This window comes from Pelodiscus sinensis, chromosome 11 (assembly GCF_049634645.1).
Source record: "Pelodiscus sinensis isolate JC-2024 chromosome 11, ASM4963464v1, whole genome shotgun sequence".
NCBI lineage: Eukaryota > Metazoa > Chordata > Testudines > Trionychidae > Pelodiscus > Pelodiscus sinensis.
In genome coordinates, this window is record NC_134721.1 from 27,440,189 (window position 1) to 27,456,736 (window position 16,548).

The following is a 16,548-nucleotide window of genomic DNA, read 5'->3' on the forward strand; positions in this document are numbered from 1 at the left end:
GAGCCAGTTTAAAACTAGTTCCCTTTGCATATTGGCTACCTGTCATCCCGTGCTACTGCCTCTGATTCAAAGGCAACAGCACAGGGTGGCAGCAATCCTTGTCCGGGGATGGGTCCGAACTCCCTGCCCAGAGTGAGCCAGAACTGAGCCAGCCTGCCCGTTTAGCTTCTAATACACTTTAAATGCAGAGCCACAGCAGGGGTAGGTCACGGACCCGTCGCAAGCCAGGATTGAGCTGGACTGCTGGCCAGACTTCTAAAAAATGTACTGCTAGTGGTGGGGGGGAAATGCATGTAGTCTATAAGCTTTTGCTTGTAGGTTATTTGGTTAATCGACTACACTATTTCATCCCTAATTTCTTTAGCATAAGTAGTTAGCACATATTATATAGACCATTCAAGTAAAAGTGCATCCTTAACACTTCTGCAGTAATAGGACAAAAAGAGGGAGTTAGACATTGAATTTATAGTTTATTTCAACAATCTGTAAGCCATTAACTGTGCCATCCCATCCATAGGATGGTTCAGGGTGGCCTCCCCAGGCTCCGAGCTTTGGGGGGGCCCTGTGGGGCCCAGGATGTCCTGGGGAATTATTGAGGGGTTTAAGGTCAGCAACAGGGATTGGGCCCATCCCCAGACTCAGTGGCCGTGGCAGGGACCCACCCCCACAGTCAGTGACCACAGCAGGAGCTACAGGAAATAAGGCCCCAGCCTGCTCCTCTCTGACCCGACCCTAGCCTGCTATCTTCCCCCGATTGACACAGCTGGGAGCCGGGTTCAAGGAAGCACAGTGGGATGGATTGCGCTACTTCTCACCACCTTGATGAGTGCTAGGCACAGTGTACAGAGAGAACATAGCCCCCACAGATCAGAATCCTCTCCTACACCCATGCCCATATCTTATCTAACCTCCATCCCAGATCTTGCGCCTTCTCTGCTAATATCATGAAAGAGTGCGGACCTTGAAAAAATTATTGGAGTAGCCTCCCCCCATCAAAAATTATTAGCCACCCCAGCCATAAGACCAGAGCTCCATGTGTCATCCATCTATCTATCTATGTGTCTGTCTGTCTATCTACTTTAAAGTCACCCACTTTATCAGACATAGAATTCATAGAGCAGAAAATAAATCTTCAGTTATCTCACTTTTTTTTTGTTGGACCAGGAAGACAATGCAGCTGGATAAATAAAGATCAAATGTGCTGACTTCTCTTGTTTCCCAAATCAGTTTGGGACACTAGAAAATGTAGAGCTCTGTGAAATGTTTTTCACACTTTTTTTTTCACTAGGCATAGAGAATTCTCTCGTGATGAACCTGTGTGAAGACTACAGAAGAGTATCTGTCATGTCTCAAAACAAAAAAGTCAATATGTGACATAATGGGATTCCTAAGTTATTTAGCAAAAGCCAAATATATTTTAATTCCTGTGGTGTAAATTCACTTGTTTTTCAAACTATGTCTTGTTGGTTATTTGGAGATAGCATTTAATTTTGAAATTTATGTCCTGAAAAGATCTAATGTCATCTCTGTGTCATACACACACACACACACACACACAAAAATCAACTTTTATTTCCTTATTTTATGTAATTGTAATATAAACCATTCATACTGTCTTATCAACTGCATGTAGTACATAATATGTAAAGAGTCAACCCCTTTAAGGAGGGAGGGGAGAGAGAGGAGTGTTCTTGTTTGAGGCTGGAGTGGCCACCAGGGCACCCTGGGAAGGCTGGAGGCCCCTTATTTCAAAATAAGTGTCTACACAGCACTTATTTCGAATTAGCTATTTCGAATTTGACATTATTCCTCATAGAATGAGGTTTACCAAATTCGAAATAAGTGCTCCACTATTTCGAATTTATTTTGAAATAGTGGTTTGACTGTGTAGACGCTAGTAAAGTTAATTCGAAATAACGGCTGTTATTTCAAATTAACTTTGATGTGTAGACATGCCCTAAGAAAACAATTGCAGAAACAAGTGAACATAGAACTAATAGTCACTTGTAGCTATTATCCTCTTGAACTATTAATAAGCAGAAAGAAAGAACAAATTATTAATGTATTATTTTGTGTTATCTGTTACATACTTTAATGTTACTGGCAATACATCTTTACTGATATCTGAGCTTTCCTTTCCATTTTATTTTACAGAAGAAACGGAAACAGAGTACTCAAGATGAAGATGCAATCAGTATCTGTAGCCTTGATGCAGCAGTGAGTAATTTGTTTAGTGTTTTTTGGTTTTGGTTTTTGTCTTCAACTAAAATGTGGATTTACAGTTGTTTTCTGAAACAAAGGTACATTGGCCATTTCATTTGCGGTCTGTTTGTTCGTGGCTCGAAACTGCAGTTTTTCATCCTAGTTAAATATGAAATTTAAGATTTATCTTTGCCAACTGGACTGAAAATGTCCTGTTCCTATAGTGTAACAACTGGAGGATAATAATATCAGTAGAATAGACTGTTGTTAGAAAGTAATAGATCACCAGCTGGTAGATAAATATCAAGACCAAAACTCCATGTAATGCCAAGGCACTAAACCAGATGTAAATTTATTTCATTGTATCATTGTATTTCACTGATTTTATTTCAGTTGTATCAAATGATGTATTATGTTAGTACTTTCAAAATGTATATTAGTGTGGCAGCAAGAGCTAAGAGCATTGTTACTGAAGACCTGCATTCTGGTTCTTCTGTAGAATGTTTCTGACATTAGAAGCCACCTTTTACATAAAGGATGTAGTTTTTAAATGTGTACAGTTCTCTGTTCAAATAAGCTGTTTCTGATTGGCTGATTCTCCTCTGTTCTGCCTATCTCCTCTCTACAGACCCACCCAAAAAAGATCCCCATTGAGGCTGTCTAGACTGTAGGCTTCTTTTGGAAGAAGCTTTTCCGGAAGAGATCTTCCGGAAAAACTTCTTTTGAAAGAGAGCGTCCACACAGCAAAAGCACATAAAAAAATGATCTGCTTTTTTGGAAGATAGCATCCACATTGATTGGACATGATCTCACATTTAAATTGTGATTACTATGGGCGGAATGGCCACCAGGTTACCTGTGCTTTTTCCTGGTGGCCTCTTCTTTCTGAAAAAAAAAAAAAAAAAACCCTGCTCCCTATCCACACACGCCTTTTTCCGAAAGAGCTCTATTGGAAAAAGGCTTCTTCCTCATAGAAAGAGGTTTACTGCTGTTGGAAAAACCCATCTGTTCTTTCGACTTTCTGTCAAAAGAATGCAATTGCAGTGTGAACGTAAGTGTAGTTTTTCTGGAAAAATGGTTGTGTTTCTGGAAAATCTCTGCAATTGTGGATATGTCCTGACTTCAGTTAATGTTAGATTAACCTTTTTAGTGAGGAAAAGTGCACAAATTGAAATACCTATTGTTTTTCATGTGCATGTTGCTATTCTGACATGAGAGTATTCTCATACTTTAAGAGATTTATCAGATTAAAATCATACTTCTTACTGAAAACGTTTAAGAATCAACAACTGAATTAGAGATTTTTTTCTTTTTTTAATGTCTTTGTTTTATGAATAATAATTTTCACTGTTTTTCTGCTGTTCTCCATTAGTCATTTTCTCTTTTGCTGCAGATCTTTCACACTGTATAGTGAGGAGAAAGTAATTTTTAAAAAATAGAATATTTAAGTTGTACCACCCCATAATATAACAGAATTTTTCAAGAGCAGGCATGGTACCTGAAATCGCTTTGCATACATTTTTCTAAATACAGAATAGCTTTCAAGTTGGTGTTTCCTTACTGCTAAGTTATATAAACTGGTTGAGGGTTATACAACTTCTATCAAATCTCTCACTCTTAGAAAGGTATATTTCTTCCTTATGAGTATCTGATTGAGGAACTCTCATAAAGTGATACCACAAAGGTTTATAAATTCTATTTATTCAGTAATTCCCACTTAGTTAGAAATATAGTTACCCAGGTGTTTTTTCATTGTGCCTTTCTGTTGTTTTCAGGCTTAGAGTGGGCTTTCTGAATATATTACTTAACTGAAAATAAATGTATCTGAGCCATATTTATATTCCTCCAGCAAGACTAGGGTCCAAAAAAATAGTTCAAATTATTATTCTAAATTAGGGTATTCCATTACATATATATGCAGCATCCAAAATAAGCTATGTCAGATAAATCTAATTTTATGTAATCAGAATAATTTTTTCTGACACCAAGAGGTTTGTTTCAAAGATAAAGTATAGACTGGACCACCCTGATTTGGCACCCTTAGGTCCTGAGCGCTCCTGAATGAGGGAATTTTCTGGACCAAGGGAGGTTCTCTACCACTGCCGTGAGTGGTCGCAATTAAGCAAACCACCCCCTTCCCTTGGGTTCGCTAGGACTTTGCAGAACTCTAGTCTGCCCCCTTGCTTACCTGGGAAGTCATCAATAAATTTAGACCAAATACCAATTTGTGTCTTAATCAATGAGCATAACTTTATTGATGTTGCCACTTAATGAATAACAAAGTCAAAAGATAACAGCTGAGAATTAAAAAGAAAATAATAAAAGAAAAATACAAAAAGCAAATTGTTTCTGCTAGCGTGATTTCAAGATTTAGTGATGTCAGCTAATTCGTTATCTAGTTTTTTAATTTCTTCTAGATTAATTTTTAAAACAACTGCAACTATGAGGATCCTTGATCTTATAGCTTATCGAGATTATTTTGTTTTTCTTGATTTTTTTAAAATCTTTTTGTTAGGCTTTTAGACTCTTTTTGTTAGACTTTTTGACTCGTTTTGTTAAGTTTTTCAGAGTCTTTTGTTAAGTTTTTTGACTCACCCAATCAGGTGTAGCAGCATCTCTCTACTGGCCAGGTAGAGGACGATGAATGCTGTTACGATGCCTACTTCGGTATGGACCTCCTGCCTCTTGTCATCAGAGAGCAGCACATGAGTTCAGTTTCCAGAATGAGTTGTAGATGATGAGATACCCGCAGTCGTTACTTCAGGGTATTTATGGCCTGATCTTTCATTGTCTATTCAGTTCTGTGGTTAATTTGAGATGCAAAACATTTTTTTTTCTTAAGGGCTAGCGAATTAGCTGAGGATCTTGTAAGTAGATGCAAAAAACATTTTTCTCTTACACCAAATTTGGCGTATTACTCAAGAGCTAGCCAATTAGATGAAGCTCTTGTAATTAAATACAAGAAATGTTTTTCTCTTACATCAAATTTGGTGTGTTGCTTAAGAGCTAGCAAATTAAATGAGGATTTTACTGCTTATCCTACATTATCATGTTTCATAACACATTTCCTATTACACTCCTTCTTAACAGCAAAAAAAAAAAGCAATACATGTAGTCTGCAGTTAGGCTACTTCCTCTTAAACATAGCTGTCTGTGCTTTTGCTATGGCTTAATTTTAAAGAGCTGCTAAGCATACATGACAACCACCAGCCCCCCAGTCTACTGCTGCCTCTGCTTCTGGCCCTGGCTGGTCATCCTGCCATTGGCCCCAGCCATGCCGCTGGCCCTGGCACAGCTGGCTGCCGGGCTGTTGCTGGCCCTGGCCTTGGCCCCAGCTTTCCTGCCATGCTACTGCCAGCCCCTCTGGCCTCCCAGCCCAGCAGAGCTCCCAGCTGCCAGCCCTCCTGCTGCCTGACTCCCAGCCAACGGGATTCTCTGGCCCAGGGACATCCATGGTCCTGCCGGACGTTGGATGTTGCCGGACTAAAGAGTCCTGGTTTAGCGAGGTGCAACCTGAATTGTTTTGTGGTTCTGGGCACATAGGTCAATAAAGGGAAAGGCATGTATAGTTTACTTTTATGCTGTGAAGATTCACTATGTCACTGCTAGCTTGTAGATGCCTCAGTCAAACGACATTTACGTGTGGAAACCAGAGAGATGATTTGTATACATCACTGATGTGCAGGCCACAAACTAATGCAAATTCTGTTAAAGTTAGGTTAGTTGTCATCATCTTATTGAGTGCAAACCTTTAACAATCCAATTTGTGGCAGCCTCATCTGCAAAGTGCAGAGCCTTAAGAGGACCATCAAATCTGGTCAGAGGGCATTGCGACATTGTCTGTCGTTGGCCACACCTATGTATGTGATTCTCTCATTGCCCCCAGTATGAAGACTGGCTACACACTGACCTTAGCCTGTTAAAAATTAGTTCAGAAGGGTGCATGAGAAGCAAGGCAAATCAAAGCTGGATACGCATGTGGTCAGGTCAATTCTAAGAGGCTGGTTTCTAACATCAACTTCAGACCATTCTTCATGTCACATTAATCTTGCAGAGAAATTTGTGGCGGTCTGGTGGGTCCACAAGTGTGTTTTGGGGTGACTGACAAGGTAATGATGGTTGGCTCTGGTTTGCCTTGATCTTTGCAACAATTCTGACTGTAGCATCCTTTGAGGCATGTGTGAATGAGTGATGTTGCTTATTACAGGGAGCCATTGTGCTGGTGTGAGTTGAATTTTCTTGATTATAATGCACATGGTTGATTGTAATTGTGCGTGTAAAAAACTGACATGAAGCAAACGGAGCCAAACCAGAACACAGTATTCTGCTGCAGAGTACTTGGATTATTGAAGAGTTTGTTTCCTCCCCATGAAGAGCCAGCCAGTTTGCTTAGAAGGTTGGTATACGACCTCAATTTAGTTACAGTTTTTCTCAGGTGGGAAAGATATGTGAGATATAGTATAGGTAGGCTTATTCTGAGGTAGGCTGGTTGAGAATCTGTATTTCAAGTGATGTTCATTAAGAGAGATATTCAGTGCTTGGGCTGCTGTGGCATTATATAGACGCATCAGACTTGAAACTATGTTGGTCACACTTGGTTGTAAATGCCACCATCTACAAGTATTTGGCCCATCTTAAGTCAGTTTTGAGGGTGTTTTCAATGTTCTGGGAATGACAGTGCTTGGACACTTCAGGAAATGTCATCTGTATAAATCCGAGTCAGTCATTTGCTTTATCTTATGTTCTTCATGCCTGTTGTCATAAAATGAACAAAATATTCCAACCATTTGGCTCCTTCCAGGAGCTACAGTGTAGCACAGGATATTGCATTTTACTTTAGGGTTTATTTTTGCTGAAAGGTATTTCTTTATTGTTTGAAGTTTCATTCTGCTAGTTCGAAGCAAATGGGTATATTTTACTTCATGTATAATAAAATTTGTGGAAGCAAGAAATGCACCACAAACGGAAAACTTCTTGTTTGCTTTGCTTTTAATGGAACCAGAACCATTGAGACACTGTCACAAATTCTCAAAGTGATATTCTTTCTAGATATTTTTCACTGGAATTTGTAAAACAGCAGATATACTTATACAAATATGTGTTGCCAGACGGGTTTGTATTGGCTTTGTGTCAAGGAAAGTGTCTGGATATGAGTTGTTTCACTTACAATCATGAGTAATTAGCACTGTTGAAATTGACATTCAGTTAACAGCTACTCAAATAGTAGAAGTTGAATTACAGTACTGATGTTTTGTGCATCTAAAACACAGAGTGGAAACACATTTAGAAGTTATTGGCTTATAAATACAACTCACTTATGTTGTTCTTAAATGTTTTCATGTGGTGCTGATTTTGGATCTACATATAATTACCATCTTCAGAAAGAAAAATCTTGACTGTTCACTGCAATGTATAATTGTCATTTATGAATGAAAGAATAATTGTGTTTACAAGTGAACATACTAATGATTATCATCTTTTAAATATAATTTAGGATTTTTACAGAATTTTAGAAGAATACTATGGATCAAACTAAACAAGAATGTGTAACTTAGAATTCCTTTCTCTAACCTAAACTCTCCTGCATTCAAACACACTTGGAGCAAATTCTGCCCACTCTAAGGAAGTTGGAGTATACCGTGCATACCAAAGCTCTGTAAGACAGTGTAATTTAAAATATCCCCCACCTTGCTTAAACTCTCTTAGGCATAAACAGAGTAGGTATACGTATCTCTAGCAGTGTTTGTTTAAATTACTTTACAGTTTGTTGAAAATTTTCCCACCAACAAGTTTCCATTGGAAAATGCTGATGCATTTCATAGAGATGTCAATTTCATCAAATTTTTCTGTGAACTATTATTGAAGTGCTTTTTGGGTATATTAATAATATATTCAGATTGATACAGACAAAATTAAGCTCTCTCTCACCTTGTCAAAACAAAGTACTTTCATAAGGTCATTTTGATACTTGTGAGGTTTTTTTAGAAGTTTAATTTTTGTGGAAAGTTTCAAAATTTTGACTTGTTTTTATAATTTGGGATTAAATAAAATTTCAAAATGGAAATTCCAAGTTTTCAACCACTTTAAGTACAAATAAGATGGCCATTGACCTGCTCTACACACATTTAATAATGGTATAATTATTTCAGTTGTGCGGGCCGACTTTTACTGAAATGAAACTTGTTCAGTTTGCAGTATGGCTGTAGTTGCACCCCTATAAAAGTGCTTAGAACTACAGTTCTAAGTAGTTCATACTCTTTCCTGTATGGGAATAAACTATACAAATATGTAAGCACACTTATACAATTATAGTTGTGTGCACACTAGAGGGGTTTAACTATAGGTAAAATACTACAATTTCTGTATGGAGGTAAGGCCTTCAGGTGAGTTGATCTAATGTACTCATCACCTCTGAATTCACCCCAGGAGTTAAAATGTAGAGAGAGAGAGAGAGAGACCAGAACAGCAGCTATCCAGCTGTGATTCTTTTGCAGAATATTAGCTGATGTGATAGTACTAGCTCTCTTTATTTCCAGGTGCAAAATCCTATTAAAAATAGCTGGACATATTTTCCGAATATTTCTTTCCCAGTGAAGATAAGGCTTAACTGAAACTAATTAAATCTACATCATAATGGTAGTGTAATTGCATTGTACATACCCACAGGATTCATGACTAGTATCATGGTAGCTCAGTATAACATACTTGCATTCCTTTGCAGGACCTGTGAGTCTGGCACCCTATTAGTGATCAATCACATGCTATATGTATAGCCAACAGAACTAGTGTTTAGTTCACAGATAATAGACTGCAAATTGTTTATCCTAGCTATCTGGCAAAGATATAGAAATGCCAAATACACTTGCAGAAATGAGCAGAAAAAAATGGCAATTTCCCAGTGAATTACTAAATCCATGCTACCTCCTAATATACTATCAAGATTGATAGCGGTGGAGAGTAACCTAGACTGCAGGCTATATTCCTAAAAGTATTCCTACTTATATGGGGGTAGAAGGGAAGTGTCACTTTTGCAAAAACTTGGTATAGTTAGAGGTAATTTTTCTTGCAGGACTGCTGTGACACAAAGATGTTATCATCTCAATGTGAGTCTATCATAGAATATTTGCATGCCAGCTGGTGACTGAACCATGAGGATAATCCCAAATCTATCTTGGAGAAAGGACAGGAGTGTCCAGTTTTCTGTTTTTTTTATTAATATTTAGAATAGCATCAAGCTTGTTACTTTCATTCCTTTACCACCCTGAATTTATAGCTGTAGTTAAATGCCATAATCATACATTAAAACGAGACTTAAGAACTTACTTGCTGTCCATTGTCCCTTTAAATTCTTCTCTCTTCACTATCCTTCACTAAAACAGAACAAGTCCCTTACTTAACAATGACATCTTGCCCTCGTCCATTATAATTTGTCTCAATATTTGTTTAGTTCTAGTTCTGAGAGTTGTGTATTAGAATGAAGTATGGGTCCTGTTGATTCCAGCAGAGAGGTCCAGGGTCTGTCATGGCACTAATATAAGGTAATTTGGGCTGATCGTCAATATCAAGTCTAAAGCCCCACTTTTAGGCTTGGACCATTGTTGTCACATAAGGGCCTAGAACAGGATCCTGTATTGTCAGTGCCATCGCTTTCCATGCTTGCAACATATTGGGAAAGATCCCTGTGCTCTTTCTGATGATATGTCCAGTAAGTCAAATAGGAGCCACTCCTGGTCCTTTAGGGTAAGAAAATAATTAGCAGCCATCAGGTTCTCTAGATTCCACAAAGAGCATTTATTTTGTCCCTCCAGATTATCCTTTGATGGTGGAGAGTGGTACAGCCAGTGCCATGCAGGAATTTAAACATGATTCTTGCTCTTTCATGGCTACGTGGCTCATGGCCTAGAAACAATTGCAGAATTTTTTGGACTCCACCACAGAACATGATTTGGAATTTTAAAAGGAAGGGAATGGAAATAGCATCCAATGATCAGATAATTATTGTTGTGTTTGTAGAGTTAAACTGCTGGGAGTTAATATCTTAAGAAAAAAAATGTAGAAAGAGGAGGAAATTGCTAGATGTGTGATAGTAATTTGTTTATAATAAACAAATTACTAAGTGTGGTTCTAGAAAAATAAATATTTTGTTACAAGATCCAAGTCATTATTCATCATGCTTTGTACAGATTTATGAATGCTAAAAAAAAAAAAACTTTGCCTCAAGCCCTGTACCGTATACAACTTAGGTGTGGCCGAATCATTATGTTCTGTTGTGATATACTATGTAAATCATTATATTTAAAACAAAAACTTTTGCAGATTGTTTCTTGGATGGATCGGCAGCCTAATGGAGGGAATGCCTGATGGGACATTACCCTGCCATGGCAACTATTACTTCATATGGAAAAAGTGAACAAATTCTAAGGAGTTACCGTATAATGTGTCACAGGAAATTCTGGCAGTTGTCTCACAGTTCTGCTCCTTTGGGATTATCATTTTATGAATAGATTGTTATTTATTAAATTTGTTTGTAATGTTTTATGCTAATATTGATTTATAATGGCAATGTACAAAATTGTTCTAATGGCAAACCATTCAATTTCCTTGCTTCTAAACCAAGGAAAGATCAATTTTAATAGATGTTCAATTTAAATTGACCTTCTACCCCACTCCATATCCCAACTCCTTCCTCAGTAGTTTGGTAACATTACAGTTTTACTTGAAATAAATATCATATTAACTGGTAAACTAAAATATCTATTTTAGGTAGAAATATATTTTTTTATAGGCAATGGAGATAATATTTTGAATTGTAAAACTATTATTTTGTAACTATTTAATACATGTATTTGCAATTGACACTTTTCAACTACTAAATGACATCTAGCCTATGATGATAACATACCACAAATTATTTAATTTCTGAAGTGGGTAGTTGCTAGTCATAAGGGTCGTAAGGGTTGCCAAAATTAGTAATAAAGACCTATTGGTAAGAGTCTATGATGGAGCAAAAGTTAATTAAAATTACTAATGGCCTAATGGGATTTATGCTGTTACGAAATAGTGCTTTTTTATGTTCTGTGACTACATTTTACAATTGATCCGTACACAATGGTTAATTCTGTCCCTACAACTTAAAAAGCTTGATAGCAAATGTATTGCTTTAGAGGCCAACTTGATATTTATTACTTTAATACATCTATTTTTGTTTATTTTGTAAACTCTTCAAAACAATATCCACCTTTGTTTTTCCATAGCACAGTGGGGCCTAAATCCAGGTTGAAACCTTTGGTCCTTATCTCAGTGTAAATAAATAGTAAGTAACTAGAATGCCTGTATGCCAGGTATATTATGTTATACCAGTGGGGTGATATGCCACATAAGAGGTCAGTATGTCCTAAGTGAGATCACCCACTGTCAGGGCAGAAACCAGTTAAATCAAGAGACTAGGGATATAGAAACTGCATACAAGAAATGCCTGTTGGTAATTTAGATTCTATTCTAAATATTGTAATTATGTAGTATTATTACAGTTTTAAAGAAAGTAAATCTCAGATTCTGTTATAGGATTCATTGTCTTATTAACTGGACATGCATTTAAGAATTAAACATATTAAACTTTCCTGTGCAACACAGAGAATTATGAAGCAATTTACTTGCCTGCAGGACACTTCACTCTTATTATATCAAAGCTCTGTAAGCTACAGGTTGCAATATGTAGTAGGCTAGCTAGGTATGTGGTCAGCTGTGCTCCCTAATTTATTTCTATTTTCCAAGCATTTTTAATCCTTACACTGAGGTTATCTTCCTTATTCTCTTAGGGTATGTCTAGACTACATGGCTCCGTCGACAGAGCCATGTAAACTAGTTTATCCGGCATAGGCAAAGAAGCAGGGATTTAAATAATCCCTGATTCATTAAAATAAACATGGCCGCCGTGCTGTGCTGATGATCAGCTGATATGGCACAGCGCGGCAATCTAGACACGGATCTGTCAGCTGGGGAAGCCTTTGCTGACCGATCCCTTATGCCTCGTGAACGAGGTTTACAAGATCGGTCAGCAAAGGCTTCTCCAGATGACAGGTTCACGTCTAGACTGCTGTGCTGTGCCGGATCAGCTGATCGTCAGCACAGTGCGGCGGCCATGTTTATTTTAATAAAGCGGGGATTATTTAAATCCCCGCTTTTTTGCCTATGCCGGGTAAACTAGTTTACATGGCTCTGTCAATGGAGCCATGTAGTCTAGACATACCCTCAAAGTCTCTAACTAGAATAAATGATGCTATACCTAAGTCTATCCAGGAAAAAAAACTATATCTAAACAAGGATGTTAAATTCTTTAAAAGGATGGAGTCACTCCTGCTCTGTACAATGGATAGCAGAATCTGTGCTGCAGATGGCTGGGTCTCTTGCCAGCTTACATCTATATTGGAGCACAATCAGTAACCCTTTATAAAAATAGTTATTTTTAATGCCTCTTAGCAGTTAGCCATGCCAGACCACCTGTCTCCCATTGAATACTCAATCATGAAGGCAGAACTTCCTTTCATTCTCACAGGAAGCATTGCTTGCAGCTCTGCTGATTCGTCACAAGATGGGTGGTGGCCAAATCATGTTCTAAAAAAACCAACACAACTTTTTGTACTGGTTTGATGGACTGGATTGGGATAGGAGTATTCCATGGATTCGTAACCTGGAGTAACTAATGGCATGTTTTATTACCAGCCTTGAGAATTTTAGTTCCCATGCACTCCTGATGTCATGTAATTAGATGTATTTGCAATACATGTGACCAGCAGCCTGTAACAAAAAAATTCTGTGAGTGGATATATGCATGTGTAGGCTATTACACTCAGAAAACTACATATGAAGAAATGTGGGAATTATCCCACGTTTCTATCTCAACAAATCACAACTGTCTGTACAGGAAGATCTTGATTTGTTTGTGCATAGGTCTTGTTAATCATATATGGACATAGCTCTGTTCAGATAATTGATTATATAATAGGGTTTATATAATGATTTTCATTATCTAACTAAACTGGCACATAGAAATCTGAGAGGGATAATTTCTTTTATAAACGAGGGAACTGAAGCACAGAGCTAACCCAGTGTTTCAAGGTCATGCAATGAGCCAGTGACTGAGCTAGATAGAGAATTCAGGAATTCCTTATTTGCACTCCTGTATTTAGACGATTAAATGGTGCTTTTTCTCAGTCCTCTGCATTTTGTTTGTTTGTGCTGTTGTTATGCCTCTTCATGCTGTATGTGGCTTATATTGTGTCTTTTAGCGATCCTCTAGTGCCCTGTTCCTTGCCACTTTTCTGTCCACTATTGTTGTTGCCATTCACACACATTCCTTTCTGATCACCCCAATTTTCAATCTACTGTATATTCCTCCCTCAAGACCATTCTATTGATAGATCTGTGACCATACCCATCTCAATTCAGTCATCTTTGTCACTTACAAGTGGATCGGCAAACAACTTCTCACATTTTGTTACATACATTGCAGGGGAGCAAGACTTCTTTTCCAACAGCCTCCTTGGGCTGAAGAGTCTTTGGGAGTACAATCACTGACTTTGTCTACACTGCTGAGTTTAAAACTCTGCTGCAGCAGTGTGATCATAGCACTGGTACTAGGAGAGCTCTGTCAGGCCTGGCCTACACTAAAAGAGAAGGTTGACTTAAGATATGCAACTCCAGCTACATTCATTATGTAGCTTGAGTCAACGTATCTTAAATCACCATCCACGTAGTGGGAGGTCAACAGTCACAAATGCTCCCATCGGCTTCCTTTACTGCTCATGAGGAGCAGGAGTACTGGTACCGGTAGGGTGCCCTCTCAGTTTGAATTAGTGGGTCTTCAGTATTCCACTACCCTGAATCCCAGAAAATTGACTGTGGCAGCATCAATCTTTCATGTAGTGTAGACATGGCCTCAGTGGTCTAGGTAAATTATCTCCACAAGGGGAACAGCTAACACCACTGGGAACACAGCTTCCAGCACTGGAAGCCTGTTTACACTGGTGCTCTACAGTGCTATAACAGGCTGTGCTCATGGGCTACAACTACACTGCCTCTTTTTTGCGAAAGAGGCAATGCAAATGAAGCACTCATTAGCAACTTCTCGCACTTCATTTGCATATTCTCTTCTGATGCTTTTTGCAGAAGAGGTTTTTGCTCAAAAAAAAGCAGTGTAGGTGCGTCCGTTTTGTGCAAAAAAACCCTTTTGCACAAGAACCTGTAAACCTCATTTTTTGAGGAATAAGGGTTCTTGTGCAAAAAACCCTTTTGCACAAAATGAACGTGTCTACATTACTTAGAATATTCAAATGCAGTGTGAGAAGTTGCTAATGAGAGCTTCATTTGCATTGCCTCTTCCGCAAAAAAGAGGCCGTGTAGACGTAGCCATGGTGTGTGAAGCTCAGTAAAGTGGCAGTGTAGACCAGTGGTCCCCAACCATTTGATGTCGCCGGGCGCAAGGGGGCGTGGCCGTTCGCCTGCCGGGCACCAGAAGGCGGGGACACTCGTGCACCAAGGGGTGGGGCCACACATATGCCACACCCCCATGAGCCACGTGCCTGGGGCTGGCGCCCCTCACAGCCGCGCACCAGGGGCTGGCACTCCCCATGCATCGCGCGCCCGGAGCACGGCCGGCCGCTTTGCCACGTGCCCAGGGACGGCGCCCCTCCCCGCCCATGCGCGCCTGGGGCTGGCGATCCCCATGCACCGCGCACCCGGGGCTGGTGCTTCCCGTGCACTGCGTGCCCAGAGCGCGGGCGGCCACTTCACTGTGCGTCCGGGGCTGGCATCCCTCCCCCGCCCCATAGCCGCACGCCCAGGGCCAGTTCTCCCCCCCCCCCCATAACCGCGCGTCCGGCGCGTGGGCGGCCACTTCGCCACGCGCCCGGGGCTGGCGCCCCCACACCCAATAGCCGTGCACCCAGGGCCGGTGCTCCCCATGCACCGCGCACCCGGCGCGCTGGCAGCCACTTCGCCGCGCTCCCAGTGCCAGCACTTACCGTGCACCATGTGCCCGAGGCCAGCTCTGGCACAGCGCATGCGCCACGTGTCCGGGGCTAGGCCAGCCCAGAGCACTTGGCGGGTGCACACAAATGCCCCCGCGGGTGCCAGGGCGCCCGCGGACACCATGTTGGGGACCACTGGTGTAGACAAACCTCAGGGCTGCAGTTTGGTAATACAGGTTGAACGTCTCCAGTCTGGTACCTTTGGGACCTGACCAGTGCTGTACCAGAGAATTTACCCACCCACGGGAGGTCAATATTGCGTAGCAGCATTACCAACACTTCCACTGTTTACTGGGTTCTTAAAAGACAGGTAGGGATAAATTAGAGGTAAATAACAGCACAGCACACTGAGAGCTGGTGGCTGTAAACAAACTTTTTGGGACTGCGGGAAACATGGCCACACCCATGATAAACGGACATCCAGCTAACTAAAATCATGCCTGACCACTCACGTTGCCAGACCAGAGAGTGCTGGGCTAGAGAGGTTTCACTTATAAATTCTAAGACAGACAGGGGTGGGAACTATAATCTGATTATTAGTGTGTGGAGCAGCTAAAGCTAGGGAATATGAGCCCAAATGCCTTTCTAAAAGGGAGAACTATGCATGTAGTTGGGGGTCTTATTATGGTGACAGATGGTACAATGTGTCTGACATTTAAAGATATTGCTGCTACCTTTGACTAGTGGATATTTTTGGAGGGATGAAGGAATATTTCAAGCTGTATGTGAAATATAGTTAACAAAATCAGAGAGCTCATTAAATCCAAACTAGTCCAGTTTGTTTCAGTTTACCATTACTTTCTCCCCTTTTTGCCCTGTAAGAATAAGAAAGAAATTGAAAGCCTTTTAACTCACCATTTGGAATGAATCATCAGGGCTAAGTAGCTATAATAATCATGCTAGGCTTGGGGTGGATCAATTTCATCCATTAAAATAAGGGCCTGTCCTTTCATCTTTCCTTAATGTATTTCTGTTTGTGCAGTTATTATGCTTTTCCATTTTATAAGTATGCCCCATAGTGTCTGTCAGTAGACCTCAGATGTCCTGTTCCTCTTCACATTTCTGTTCACTATTTCTTCTTCAGCGTGCTTTTGAGCGTTAGAATCTTGTTGGACCTAGCTTGTGTGGTAAACCTGCATGGAACCTATCAGCTAAGCAATTAATAAGTTTCTGATAAGCTCCCATACTACAGTGATGGATGATACAGTGACTGTGTATCAGAAATAATGCACACTGAGTATTATGCATTCTTCAATTCACAGTGCAGTGTTGTTCTTCAGAATAGTGTGGCCTCCTGGATACAGCACTGAATAGATGA

At 39.9% G+C, this 16,548-nt stretch overlaps 1 protein-coding gene across 6 annotated transcripts in view; it reads left to right on the top strand.

Annotated features, from left to right (window-relative positions):
* The window catches only part of ARHGEF3 (Rho guanine nucleotide exchange factor 3), a 256,294-nt gene that overhangs the window by 122,690 nt on the left and 117,056 nt on the right, over nucleotides 1-16,548 (top strand). For all 6 annotated transcript variants that reach the window (XM_006130912.4, XM_075938874.1, XM_075938877.1 and 3 more), the window contains one exon: nucleotides 2,155-2,217. In XM_006130912.4, coding sequence (XP_006130974.2) covers nucleotides 2,155-2,217 — 63 coding nt within the window. The remainder of the gene's footprint in view (nucleotides 1-2,154; nucleotides 2,218-16,548) is intronic.